The sequence below is a fragment of the Thamnophis elegans genome, chromosome 5 (genome assembly GCF_009769535.1).
Source record: "Thamnophis elegans isolate rThaEle1 chromosome 5, rThaEle1.pri, whole genome shotgun sequence".
NCBI lineage: Eukaryota > Metazoa > Chordata > Lepidosauria > Squamata > Colubridae > Thamnophis > Thamnophis elegans.
The window spans coordinates 52,671,863-52,686,845 of record NC_045545.1 but is presented as its reverse complement, the minus strand read 5'-3'; the positions used below and the strand labels follow the sequence as shown (position 1 = coordinate 52,686,845).

General features: G+C 38.9%; 1 protein-coding gene across 1 annotated transcript in view; it reads left to right on the top strand.

Moving 5' to 3' along the window:
* Positions 1 to 14,983, top strand: part of PLEKHA6 (pleckstrin homology domain containing A6) — a 129,816-nt gene that overhangs the window by 74,107 nt on the left and 40,726 nt on the right. The window contains 6 exon segments of the mRNA XM_032218571.1: positions 429 to 501; positions 3,107 to 3,207; positions 7,294 to 7,449; positions 7,842 to 8,299; positions 9,472 to 9,820; positions 9,822 to 9,983. Of these exon segments, the coding sequence (XP_032074462.1) occupies positions 429 to 501; positions 3,107 to 3,207; positions 7,294 to 7,449; positions 7,842 to 8,299; positions 9,472 to 9,820; positions 9,822 to 9,983 (1,299 nt within the window).

Genomic DNA, 14,983 nt, shown 5'->3' with positions numbered 1-14,983 from the left:
CTTCACTGTAGGAAAATGATGCATTGAAATTGAAGAAGATCCAAATTCTATAGTAGAGAGAGAACATTCAGTCCACCTACCTATTACAGGAAGGAGGGAATGTTTACGGAAAATTGCACATCGCAGACCCCTTATTTCTCCTTTCTCAAGTGTGTGTTTGCTGAGATTGCTTTCTGACTTGTCATTCTGAGACGGGGACCAAAGTATTCCTTCTCATAGGAAGTAACATCCACAGCAAGTGGACGGGAGATATTCTATTCTAGAAGGTTCTTCATGGTAAATTCAGCGTACTAGTTCTTGTCCTATCCTATTTAGCAATTCTATTACTTTAGCCTGTCATGACATTTTTTCAAAGATGCTTTTTTCAATCTGTGCTGTATGTAGTATTCAGATTATGACATTTATTTGCTTTCAACAACTCTTTGCAGGCCAGCTCTGGAGTCAAGCAGTGGAATAAGCGCTGGTTTGTATTGGTGGATCGCTGCCTTTTTTACTACAAAGGTATGAGGAGATTCAAGTTTAAAATTAAATATCAACATTATATTTAATTATATATTAAAATATAAAGATATAAGGAAACTCCCAGATGCCAAACATAGTTTGAAAGCAATGGCAGGAATGCATGCATTCATTTTCTGTATATCTTATCAAACTAGATTTTCACCTTCACGCCCACTTTTGAGGAACAGTGCTGCTATTATAGGAGAGACTGGTTTATTTTCTATCTATAAGGGATGCAATATTTTCATGGTTTAGGAGAGATAGGAAAGGCAAAGCATATACTTGAGAAATGCCATTCTATACCATGAGATGTAATAATGCCTGCCAACTGGATGATTGTGAAGAAGACAACCCCACTGCTTTGATGGTAATTACAGAGCCTGCAGTTCTATGGTTAAATATTACTGGGTAACGCATGATCCATTGAGTCACTGTTTCAGAGATATTTGCTTACTTAAACAGAAAAACCACTATGACCATGGGTGGACCAAAAAGAAGCAGTGGAAGCAGCAGCAAGTTCCAACTTCCTGCCAGCTTCCCCATTGACTTTGCTTGTGGAAAGGTAGCCAGGAGCATCGGACATTATGATAACATGACCTCAGTGATGCAACGACTGCAGGGCAGTATAGTGACAGTGCAGTGGCCACAACCTTGCCAGCGCAAGTGGTATGAAGAGCCTTGAAATTTCAGGCCCACATTGGGCCTGGATCTTTGGATGCATTATTTAAGTTAGCCCATTGGAGGTACCTTGATTCAAAAACAGTTTCCCTGTGCAAGTGAAAAGTGTACAAGTGTCATTGAATTTATGTCTCAGCTGGCTGCCTGTTACCTAGCTGGCTACTATGAGGATAGAATGCTGGATGAGATGGTCTTTTGATCTGCTGCAGCGGGATTCTTATGCTTTTTGTAATATTATTTTGTGATAATGTACTGTGAACTCTTTCTGGCCAAACAATATAGTTTTCCAGCAATACATAGGAATAATTTCTCAGATGGGTGATGACCCTTCCTTCCCTCCCTCCCTCCTTCCTTCCCTTCCTTCCCCAGCAAGTCCTTAGCTATTTTACCTCACAATTAATTTTCCATTTTGCAATACTGTAATTGAATGGCTGACTTCATAAGGTCAAAGGCTCAAGGTCTTAGACTTGCTTTTTCAGAAATATCCTGAATCTTCTCACTCTGCCCTCACCTCCACTTTGAGGGAGCTTGATAATTTAGAATCTGTGCCAACTTTGTGGCAATTAAATGGTAAAAGTATTTTAAAATGAAATAATTTTTATTGTGTCATTTCTTGCTATGTTGTATAGAGGAATGTGGCAAGTAGTTTCAGCCTTTTCTGCCCCTCCCCCCATGGGAGATCAATTAATCTCACAGGAGATAAGCAAAATAAAAATAAAATACCTTTTAAAATACAGTATTCAAAATAGAAGAATTCAATTTTGGAGGAGATAAGTGCTACCTGATTAAAAGGAAATATATAAAAGGATTGTGATGCTTGAAGACAGCTACAAAAGGATTCTAGTCCGTTGCAAATACGAGTTTTTCTTGCAGAGTCTCAATTTACTACCAAGCACAAGAAAGTTATAAATACAGACGATATCTTCATGGTCTGAAAAATAGTACAATAGCTGAAATTAGGGAGAATTTCCTCACTAATAATAAATAACGTTATATGTAGCATGACATTTCTAGTAGTCTAGCAATGTACGGTAATTAGTTCTCTAAAACAGATGATTTGGGTATTCTTGTTGTTGCCCTTTCACAAACATTGGATTGATTGATTGATTGATTGATTGATTATGTTTCATTGAATAGAAATTTAACATTCTCTGTGATCCCCTGTTAATTCTGCTTTACTTGGATTTACTGGAACAATTAAGATCTTACAATGAAGATGAATGCATGACGTTGCAGCAGCGGTGGGATACGACCGGTATGCCCCGGTACGGGCATACCGGTGCCTGCTGGGAGCACCAGGTACCATTCCGGTATGGTGCTCTGGAGGGCCTGCCCATCCACCCACCCGCTCTCCTTACCTCTATTTGATCCGACCGGGGCATTTGCTTTCTAATCTGATTCCATGTCACCCACCACCAAATGCGACTCTTTTATTTTTCCACGCTCTGTCTGCCAAATTGTGAGCCCAACAACAAATCAGTATGAATGGTTGTCCTGTAACCTTTGGTTCTCACAGACCTGCTGCCTGGGCCTTTTCTCTGGTAGCAGATGGAAAAGATGATGGTCATGAATAATTAACTAGACAGCATTGTGAACTATAACTGTAACTGATATGCATACAAGGATATGTGAGCACTTGCTGGTCTGAATTGGAGAGAACAAGAAGCATGAATGCATCAGGGCAAGGAGACATTTTTCATAGGTAGATAAATAGTTAGGCACAGCATTTCCATCCCACTCCCTGCATAGTTATTGTTTTCAAGTCTTCCTTCCTTCCTGCTTGCCTGCCTGCCTACCAGAAAATTACCCTTGGGTTGTTTCTTAGTTGCAATGGTGAAGAAATAGATGGATGTCCATTTTAACAATTGTTAACTAAGATAAAGAAAAATTGTCTAATTCTTTGCCCCTCCCTTTTTCTTTCATGAAGATGAGAAGGAGGAAAGCGTCTTGGGCAGCATCCCACTTCTCAGTTTTCGAGTGGCAGCTGTCCAGCCGTCGGATAACATCAGCAGGAAATATACCTTTAAGGTCAGTAAAGAGTGGAAGTGCTCCTGGTGTAGTGTTCATGAATGTGTAAATAGACTTTGTTGTGCTAGTAGAAATATATCATAGGCTAATAGCAATTCCTGAACTGGATCCACTAGAAACTTTACTTAGATGGAAAACAGTATTGTATCATACACTTAAAATCTTGAATTCCTAGAGCATACATTTGTACCTGCATGTATGATGTCAATGTACATGTATATTCTATGAGATCCTAAATCCAATGAGATTTAGCTCCAAATTCATTCTATCCCCCTTTCACTTGATGGATATTAATTCCTGTGAGTCTACATTTAGTCAAATATATCATATAATGTTTATTGAATAAATCTAGAGTAGAACAGATTAGAAAATATGTGTTCATGTAGAAATATTTGAAGATTGTTTCATATGCAAAAAAAATGCAGTATACTCTATCTCTTCTCCTTATTTTTCTTTTTGTCTATCTACCATCTTTTTCTTACTTTTTTCTAAGTTGGTCTTTTATGCTGCAAAAATTCTTAATAAAAATAAATTTTAACAAATTTCCAGTACACTCAGTGAAAATTAGATGTAAGTACTTGCACATCTATATGTTACGTATACCAAATACTTTCCTCATTGCCATCTTGCCATTGCATTGTTCCCTAACTCCCTTCTACTCATTGAAACTGCTTGCTCTACAGATGTTTCAAAACACTGCTGTGTAATATTTGTTCCCTTATTAATGATGATGAGTGGGTTTTGATTGGAAACCACTGATACATAAGTTTTCTTTGTAAATCTTCCTACATGTTTTCCTACATGTGGTATATAAAAAAGGAGTTGCACTTAAACATGGCACAGGAACTCCAAATGTAAACATGCTTTTCAGGACAACTTGGCTGATTTTGAGTGATAGGAATCCAAGAACTTTTTTTTCTGGCACGTTTCCCACTACGTTTTACTGATGCCATTGCATTACGCAGGATGTCAGAGTCTATACATATATAAAGAACATCTTAGTGTATCGTATTTATGAATCATACAAAGCTTCTGAAGTACATTTTAGAGTTCAGTAGGAATTATTTTGAAGTAATCTGCCTAGATTTTCAGTATTTGTTTGTAAGAAAACAAAAACCATGTTGAATAAAATGAAAGTACAGTATTGAAATTATCCAAACTTCAGTATTGATGACAAGATAGCCAAAATTTATATTCTGCCTTTTTGTTTATTAATAATTATTGTGCTCTCAATTCATGTTGAGAAAAAAATTGTAGACTATTCACATAGATAATCGACATGTACAGGATGGGTAGATCTAAAAATATAATTGTTGACTTCATCCCACAGTTTATAAAAAAAATTTTTACATCATGTCCTATTGCTGTAATATTTGAACCTACATTTCCCTCTTAGCATTCCGAGACAACTGTCTGAGAGCTCTTCCATGGGCTGAGATGCAAGGACTAGTTTTCCCAAGTTCAGTGAAAGCCAAGTTGAACATTCAGTTCAAAGCTCAGAAGCACTAAGTATGAGCTCAATCCTGCTTCAACAACCCATTCACAGTGACCACTTTTGTTCTTGGTGTGCTTTGCCTGCTGATATCCCTCCCCATTGAATTGCTTATTGGGTGTGGCTGATCTATTCTCTGTCTTCCCTGTTTTTCTGTGTGAGGATCCCCTGGACAGGAGATCTCTTCTGATTACTGGCCTGCAATACATCATCCAGCCACCAAATAGGTAGTGTTTTCCTTCTGTTTCCAAATGCATGCATGCATGCCAGAAAGGAAAAATGAAGTACCAATGGTAAAAGTGATCCTGCATGCTTTATTCACCTGCAATCATTCCCAAAGGAAATTTGTGGTGGGGGAAATTTTGAACTCCTTTGTTTAATGGAATACCTAGAAGTATTTTTTAAACCATGGAGAATACTGGAAACAAAGAGCAATGTAAGCAAATCCAACTGAGGATGTAGATCTTGAAGTCATTTCTTTTATATGACTTGAACATAAATAAATGTTCAAGGTATGGGCTCAATGATTTGTGGAAGATAATATCTAGCTCAACGAAGTGAAAGTCAAGGCATGTAGTAGTTAGTCAATGAGTGGCAATTAATTGTGAGATAAAACTGATGGGTAAATATAAGCAAAAACTAAATTATGATATTCATTCTCTACTGTGAATATTTAATGTACATAATATGTGTTATATTGATTAGTAAGTTTCATTAAAACAACTGGATTTTTTTTTAGGATCATTGAAACAGGCACATTACAAATGAGCTGGTTATATTCAGACAAAGAATTTGGACTTAGCTAATTCTAGAAATACTTTGATATGGATTTTTAGCTCCAAAGGATTGTTTTGAACTAAATGTGGTTGCCTCTATGGGTATTCTTTATGTGCATGCTTAGTCTTTTTATCCTAGTCTTCAGAATAACTGTGGCATTAATTCATGAGCAAGTTTTATTTAGGATCAAAACATCCACACAGCAAATTACAAATACAATCTAAAACTTGGCAGTTTCAAAAATAATCTTTCCTTTGTGGGTTTTTTTATCTGAAAATAGCTTTTACATATTGAACTCAGGAATGAAGTACATAAAAATCTCTCTGTGCGATTTCCTAGACTCTGTTACATTTTAACCTGATGAAGAAATGGTTCATGCTGGGGAAAGTAAACAAAATATCATGCACTGCACAGCTGAGAGCAGTCAAATTTTGTCTAGGTCCCAAACGCTGAGATAGCATTGTTAGGGAAGATTCAGTACTCCCTTCAGTCTCTGTTGTGAAATTGTAATCTATTAAAAAAATCTGCAAGGAAATGGAATGTGAATACTTCTCTGTGGAGAATTCTTAGCATTGACATTCAAAGATCACTCTACCACTAATTAATCTATCCCTCCTTAATTTTTACCTCTGATAAAAAAAAGATGGCAGAAATGATGGGATAACATTGAAGTGTTGCAGGTGGAAGATCACACTATCTGAAATGCTGTGAATGTTTAGAAAAATTAGGAAGTTTGAGAGATTTTTCTTCCTTGTTTGTGTTAGGAAGAGATAACTAGGAACTATTCCCAAAGCAATAAATTTATATTATCTGAAGTTTAATGTTGGGGGTTTATTTTAACTCTCTCATTGTTTTAATTCAAATCAATAAGTTACAACAAGCCATTTCACAGTCGGTTTTTTTCTTCCTACCATAAAAATGATTATCAAGGAGTTTAGCAAAGACACTCTGAGTTGAACCAGTATTTTGCATGCTCTGCCACTTATACTTTTTTGACTCATGCATGCCCTGCAAGGGGAGAGCTTTCGTTCATGTGCTGGAGAGCCAGAGGTGGTATCTTTGTGTTAGAATTAGCGGAGTTGGTTGTGCTAAATTTTAAAGAGGATAATCTTCCTTTTAAAGGATGGTCAGGATTACTTTCTGTTTGAAAGCACTGTCTATTTCAGGGGTGTCAAACTTGATTTCATTGAGGGCCGCATCAGGGTTGTTTGATCTCAGGGGGCTGGGGTTGGTATGACTAGGGTGGGTGTGGCCAGCTTAATGTCATTCGTGTCAGTGCCTATAGTGGCCCGAGCGCTCTGTCAGTGAAAATGGGCTCCCGAGCTCTGTTTTCAGAAGGTATAGCTTCCTGCAACCCTTTTCCAGTGAAAATGGAGTTTGGGAAGGCTGCATGCAGCCCTCCTGAGCTCCGTTTTCACTGGAAGAGGGGTGCAAGAGGCTGTCACAGCTGAAAATGGAGCTCAGGAGCCTGTTTTCACTGGCAGAGGCACCAAAGGCTGGTCCTTCACTATTTCTAAGGTGGCCCCACAGGCCAGAACTAAGCACCCCATGGGCCTTGAGTCTGACACCCTGGTCTATTTGAACAAATCCAAAATTGTTTAAATGGAAGAGCTGACAATCATGAAATAAAATGTGTGTGAAATTATAATATTCCTAAGGGGAAAAAAACAAAATTATTGCTGGCGAGTAAAACTCTCTAGACACTGACTGGGGTCTTTTTATTTCCCTTTCTCTCTTTCTATTCTTCATTTCTGCAGGTAACTGTATGCTGGATGGAAGAGATGCCACAAAATCACAAGAAGTCATTCTCTCCTCAGGCTGAACATGCTGGCATCCGGACCTATTTCTTCAGTGCTGAGAACAATGAAGAACAAGAATCCTGGATTCAAGCCATGGGTGAGGCTGCCCGGGTTCAAATCCCACCTACTCAAAGGTCAGTTGTTCAAAAGATGGGTGGCAAGAGTTTAGCACTGGTTGTGGACATTTCACTCTACTGAACATAGTATATAAGGGTGTTACATCTATTGCTAAGTTCAATTTTAGATGAACTTGGAAGATACTAATGGCATGGCTAGTAAAATACTAACAAATACATAATCTCATATGGCATCATTCTATTGCTGTAAGATACTGTCTTCAGTGGAATTAGGATAATTGCTTTAGGACAATGTGAAAATGGTAGGTTCATGAGAAAGTTCAATCAATAATAACTTAAACTGTTATATCTGATTTGAAAGAGGATGGTCAGAACCCACAGTATACTAGCATCCCTTGTTTAGGATATGCCAATCCTAAACTATGGTAATGAATGCACTTGTGCATTCTTCTCAGGCATGAAAGACTGACTGTGAGAACATTCTCCTAGCAAAATCATCATCATCATCACCAGCGGAGTATCCTTACCAGGGAGCTTGCCAAAGCTGAGTTGGAAGCAAAGACCAGAGGAGAAGGGGATGGACGTGGTTCCGAGAAGATTGAAAGAAAACCAGAGCGTGTTGCAAATAAGAAAGAGACACTGGTGAAAACCAATGGCATTGCCAGTCAAGATACACCCTCGGAGCCTGGAAGCCCTTATCCAGAACCAGCTCGTGTGCCAGCTGGAGTGGAGAGAACCACACAACCAAATGGTTGGCAGTATTCATCTCCAACTCGTCCTGGCAGCATGGCCTTTCCACAGCATGATGGAGATACTGTTATCTCTCGTCGGAGCTTTGCACCTCGCACTAATCCAGAAAAGATTGCTCAGAGGAAAAGCTCCATGACCCAGTTGCAACAGTGGGTCAATTTGCGCCGTGGAGTTCCCCCACCCGAAGATCTCCATAGGTGAGTTGTCTATAGTTGTAAGATACTGTCTTTAGTGGAATTAGGATAATTGCTTTAAGACAATGTGAAAATGGCAGGTTCATGAGAAAGTTCAATCAATAATAACTTAAACTGTTATACAAGATACAACAAAATAACACAGAAGTTTTTTGTAAAGTACTAATAAAAGAGTTCATATTGTAGATTTAAATTGGTACCTAAAGTCCTGAAATACGTTGCCATCTTATATTGGTACCACTCCCTCTTCCCCAAATAATTGTCCATGACCTTAATATGTGAGGCTATAACACTTTCAGTTTCTTTTCTGACAAAAAAACCCTCATCATCTTCTCTGACAAAAAAACCCTCATCATCTTCTCTGGGTGCCTCAGAATATGTTATTTTAAAAATTCACAATTGGTTTATATTTAGTGTTCTTGCACCCAGAAGAGCAAAAAAAGTATTTGCTAAACAGGTGACTATATTCAGCTTATTTACCAAGTGTTCCTGATCATGGAATGAATTATTTTTAATTTTTATTTTTTAAATATATATTTTTAAAAACAACTGTTTATCAGCTGCTCTCTTAGAAAGTTTTCCGTGTACCCTGTAGGAATAAACACAGTCCACCAATATAAATACCCAGTGAGAGAAATAAATACTAGCAAAAAAGCACAATGAGATGAATATCTTTCCACTGTTAAGTTTACTTTTTGACATATGGGACAATGAACTTTACTGATTTGGGGCAGTTCAGTGATCCAAATATACAAATCACAGATTTAGCACAAGTACCAAAGTAGCTTTATCCTAACTGAATCTTACAAAGTTCAACTCTTACATGTTATTTATCAAAAACTGATACATTTATGTATACTCTGCTACTCAAGGAAGTAGCTCACATGCAAGAGAGGAAACTAGGAGGGTTTCACAACCTTAATTATGAAGAATAAAAAATTAAGAAACACAACCAAACAATATATAGTGAAACAATTGGAGACAAGAAGGCAACATTAAGGCTTTAAAACAACAACTGTAAATTTTTCAGCTTCTCCCAGTTTTACACATAGAAATATGCAAAAAAAATGTATAAGTGCTGTTCATCAGATGGTAGGCTGATATAACATAGTTATAGAAAATCCTAAAACTCCAGACCAAATGTTTTCCTTTCTTGTTTTTTTGGGGACTTGTAGCCCCAACAGATTCTTCCCAATGTCTCGGAGAGTACCTGATTATTATCCTCCCTATTCATCCCAGTACTCGGAGGATTACCAGTATTATCCACCTGGTATGCGTCCTGACAGTATCTGTTCTATGCATGCCTATGAACGTGTGAGCCCACAGTGGGCTGTGGAGGACAAGCGCCACGCCTTCCGCAACAGCAGCTCATTCCAGCTGCGGGAGTGGAAAGAACAGCCTGGCTATAGCAGACAAGATATGCCCATGTGGATCCCAGGCCCCACACGGCAGCCAGTGTACTATGATGAAATGGACGCTGCCTCAGGTTCCCTCCGCAGGATGTCCCTTCAGCCTCGCTCGCGTTTCGGTCCCCAGCTCACCAAGTCAAGGATCCTACAATAGGACCAGAGTCTACTCTCCAGTAAGGTCGCCCAGTGCCCATTTTGAACGAATGCCTTCTCGAAATGAGGAGATATATGCTGAGCCATCGACTTACATGATGAGACGATCTGTCAGTTCCCCAAAGGTAAGTTCCTTTGAGGCTTCCCTCCTCCAAATAGCTTGGCCATCTTTCAGTAGATACCCAGTGAAGTGAGGGTGAGGGAGGGGGTATAACCTCTCTCTACATTTGATTCATTGTTAAGCCACAAAGCCGAGACTAGTGGGAAGGGAAGATGTTGTTGAACATGAAGGAGATGCATTGATCAGTCAGGTCAAGACTGATGGCAGGAAGGAGCAAAATGTCATTTCTAAGCAATACTTAGAGAAGCTGACCTTAAATAACATTCCCTATTATAAACTGATTATTCCTCAATCTAAGTTATGTTAAGACTGTTTTAAACCAGAGGTGGGGAACTATGGCTCTTTCATGGCGTGTGGACTTCAACTTCCAGAATTCCTCAGCCAGCAAGCTTAAAGTTGCCACCATCTGATCTTAATTCTACATAACTAGGAAATAAATATAAGGGATCCAAGCTGAGCCCTAATTCAAGTAAATATAAGGTATAGAGCTCCAGCAGCTGAAATGTGATGCCAAAGTAGCAAGTTAGGCTGAGGGAAAGTGTCATGTTAGCTGAATTGGGAGGGCAGTAGATTAGACAAGTTTTTGATCTGAGACTTGAAGTGTTCATCTTTGTGGCTACACCCTACGGCTTGATGAGTGTAATTTTCAGGACAAATTAGAGAGTATCAATGGAAGAGGAGAGAGAATCATCCCAAGAACGAAGTAATATTACAGATTTCAAAGTAGCTCCACTTATAAAACCAACCTTTTGTCTTTTTGTCCAGACTTCAGTTTCAAGGAGTTTTTATAAGTGATTAATTCGCCACCACTTTAGTTAATGGCCTTTGATATTTTTTTTTCTTCCAACTGTTATTACTAGATTATCAACATAAGGAATATATATCTCACACTCATTCCTTTTGTTTGCCCAGTATGATTACCTTGGTGATAGAAAGCCTGTTTCTGCAGGAATGTTTCCCTTCAACTATCCAGCATCCCCTACAGTCCATGATAAAATGGTAAGCCACAATGCTATCCCATTCTTTCACTAGTGAATGTGTTTTTCTTTCCTAAAGCTATCATTTATTCAGGAATAATTTCTTTAGCAGCAAAGTTCATTAGGGTTGGTTATGAGACCAGCCTGGAGGCACTATGACTATGTGAACAGGTGGAAAATTTTAATCGTAGCCTGACTGCTGATGATTGGTTGATCATAGTGTGTATGTGTTTTGAAGACCAAAGAAGGAATTGAGTGTGTGATTTTAGAGAGAGGAAAAAAACTCATGCATAGACTCAGTCCTTATTTATTCATTCAGTTGAAACCAGTGCTTCATTAACATTACCACCCAGAAAGAGTTGCAAGGAGAGATAGAATGCAACCCCAATGTGTATAGAAAGATCAAAGATGACTTTGATGGTGATACCCAAGCTCTGTTCCAAAGGGGACAAGGGACAAAACATTGTCAAAGTCCAGACATCCATGTAACATTTAGAAATGGCACAGACACCTCTCTAATTCACCGACTGTAAGAGAGAGGAGAAAGTGCAATATATCTTGCATATCTCCATCAAGATTATCTTCCATGCTTTAGGGAGGAATGGACCACCCATTTAACAACTTGATTATTGAGATGTATCATGTCTTGCTTCTACCTCAAAGTGGAGGAAGATTTGCAATTAAGTCACAGATCACATAGCAAAGCTGTTTGCATGTTGAAGATAACGGCTCCACCAACGGCTTTCATTATATGAGCTGTTTATTCTTGTTGCTCATTTCAACCAAGCATTTGCCTTGTCTTCAGGGTTGGTCCACTTCTATGGGTGATCTCTAGATGGAAAAATATGCTTTATTCCCTGTGACAAGCAGCACCTTCCCAATGGCTGAACACCCAGAATACTTCTGCTATCATATATGGGATACCATTCTGAAATTAAGATGGTATCCCAAAGAATTGAGAATGCAAAAACTGAGGAGTACTAATCCTCTTTAATTCTCTATTGTCACTCTCTGTATCACCAAAATAATTAGAGGGTCAAAAATTGAAGTGGAAAAATACATGATGAAACCTCTGTTTCCCCTCATTGGCTATTTCTAATATGTTGTTTTTTCCTTGGTCATTCTAATTCTCTTTTGTTTGGTTATTCCACTGCGGGGGAGGATCCATGTGGTGGGGCAACAAACACTGTGAATTGGACTCTGCCAAATGAAAGTGCCAACTTCATTGCTCCATGCAACATTTTTTGACCCTACCTGACACCTGAAAGCAACCAGTAAATCCTGGACTGGATTTAAGGTGCCCTGTGGAACAGACTCTAGTTGCACGCTTGTTGCACGTAGCTTCTTCCCTCACTACCCCTGCTTTTTCACCAGCTATGCACAAAAGCAGATGCATGTGGCTGAACTAAAAATGCAGTGGTATCATTAAGCAGGTCAGGAACATTCTTTCTGATAACAGATGCTCTGTTTCCCAACCTCAGCCTTTTTTTTCCTCCCCTGACAAGGGGCATATTCTTGTACTGTCCCTGAAGCTGCATGACCGCAGTGGATTGTACAGAAGCATGTGTGATGAAGACACACACTTTTTTTCTGTTGTCCAGTTGTTCTGGGCATGATGGGTCAGTTCAGAGTTCATCATACGTAAACACCATTGTACCTGCTGAGCAAAAAACAGAGGAAAGAGACTTTCAACACAGTCCTTTGCTTCAAGGTTACTCCTCCTGTCTTACAGGGAAGTGTTGAATGCTATCTGCAAAGATAGGTCCTGAATTCAATTAACAACACATGTGGACTCATAAAAGTGGTCTTCGAAGGGGAAGGAATAAAGACTTATATTGTGATATAACTTGATCAAATGATATAACTTGATAATCTGCAATTCAGGCCGTATTAAACAAGATAGGATGACCTGGATTAGATTAATGTGGTCACTCTGTTAATGCTCAGCCATACAATAAGATGGCAAGCAAGGCTTGGGGACAGAGCATTGATGATAGTTCTGGGCTATCGGGATACTTGAGAGTCCTAAAATGAATGTTATATATTTCCTGATCTGAAAAGATTGCTGAACCACTACTATTCACTTATCTTCTCTCTTTAAAAGTGCTTGGGAGTCCTGTGAATGTTCCCTTTGCTGTATGGGGAAAGCTCTTTGCCTGTCTCTAGTTAAGCTGCACCTAACTGCTTTTGCTTCTTCTTTGTGTTCGTTGTTTTGTATGTTGTATTTCCATTTTTGCCGCATGCCTAATGGCTCCTGATAGGATGAACTTTTAGACCTTCAGTTGCAAAGAAACCTAGAGTATTTGGACCAACAGGTAGGCTAAGCCGGCTGTCTTCCTACTCTCCCCACTCCACTACTCCCCACACATTGAGCCTTTGCTTTGTCACACCCATTTCCCTCCAGTCCTGTTATGGGTCTGTGTCATCCTACCTTTTCTGCACCTCCTTCCCTTTCCCTAAATCTCTTGATGCTGGGCTATCACTACTGGTACTCAGTTTGTGTTAGCCTTCCTTGTGTGAGGGAAATGCCCAGAGATGGGCAGCACAAAAATCATATATATATAAATGTTTTATTTTGGGAGGCTAAAAAAAGAGGTTACATTGCTTGTCTAGAGATCTGTAGATTTCATATGCTAGATTACATGTTTCCTTAATGCATTTCTGACTACAGAATATTTACCATATATTCTGACTAGATTTTGTAGCACACATTCTGTCGAAATATTCACATGGGTGGAGGAATTGGTGTTCTTGGCAACTATTTAGTGGGAAATAGCCAAAGGGTGTACGTGAGTATGGTGCCTTCCCTTGCATAATCATCTCTCCAAGGGAAGATGAGGAGTGCCTCTCACTGAATATTTTTAAAAATATTACTAAGAGGTATCTTGTCCTCAAAAAATTGTGAGGGAATTTCTTTTTTTCCCTAGAGGAATTTTTTAAAAATCATCCCCTCCATTTCTCTGCTCATAAATCTGGTGAAGAATTTCAAAAAGCCATTTGTATACACCACAGCCTTTCTTTGACATGTTTTTATCCTTTGAATGAAATGTTGAAAGCCAATCCTTTTTCAGTTGAACTGGTAGAAAAAAATTAGGAAAATTTATTACAGCTTTCTACTTTTATTTTTCATTTGACCTAATCGTGGATACCTTCTCTTTTCCCTCAGAAGATGGTTTTTAAAAATTCATTATTGTCCTGGGGACACACCTCCCTCCAAGACCAAAGGCAGCTGTTTTGTTTGGATTACCCTACCTATAAACTTACCTAGCAGGGGGTATATTTAATGGCAGGGTTCAGCTCTGGCCATTGGCCCAAGTGTCCTAGAGCTTCCAGTTTAGAACCTGTGGAAGAAAAAATGGTAGATGGGTACCTAACTCAGTCACTACTAGGGGGTCCTTGCTGCTCTACGTGCTTGGTTTCTTGCAGACAGTTCATTACCAAACTAGGTAACATCATAAGTGCAGTGATGATATATCTAGTTTGATAATGAAATCTTTGTAAGAAAACCACAAAACTCAGAGAGTACCAAGGACTTCGCAGTTCAACCCTGAGCTACAAATATTTCCTTCTGTTAGTACAGTCACTACTTTCCTTGCTAATGGGTGAATGAATCTAGCAATGTCTGTATTTTAAATGGTTTCTCTCTGATGAGACTAGCAAGAAACTCCAGTTAGAGTCCTCACTCATGCAGCTCAACAAGTATTTCCTGAATGCCTGTTTCTTGAAGCAGTTTAGATGTTTACCAGATCCAGGTGTTAAAACTTCCTTAGATTGTATTGGCAATAAGTAAGGAAGTTCACCTGAAGACTGAAAGAATATCGATTTAGGAAATCCTGCACCATTGTGAGATGTTTGCGTACGCTTGAGATTAATATTATGTCTTAGCACTCTGAATTACACAAAGGGAGGGAGAGAGGGTTTTGTTTGTTTGTGTATTTGTTTTTGCAGTATGAACTGTCACAATCCGCTGGTCACCTTTTAACGTGCTGGTTTAACAAATGGATCTATAGGTAATAGGGAAAAATGA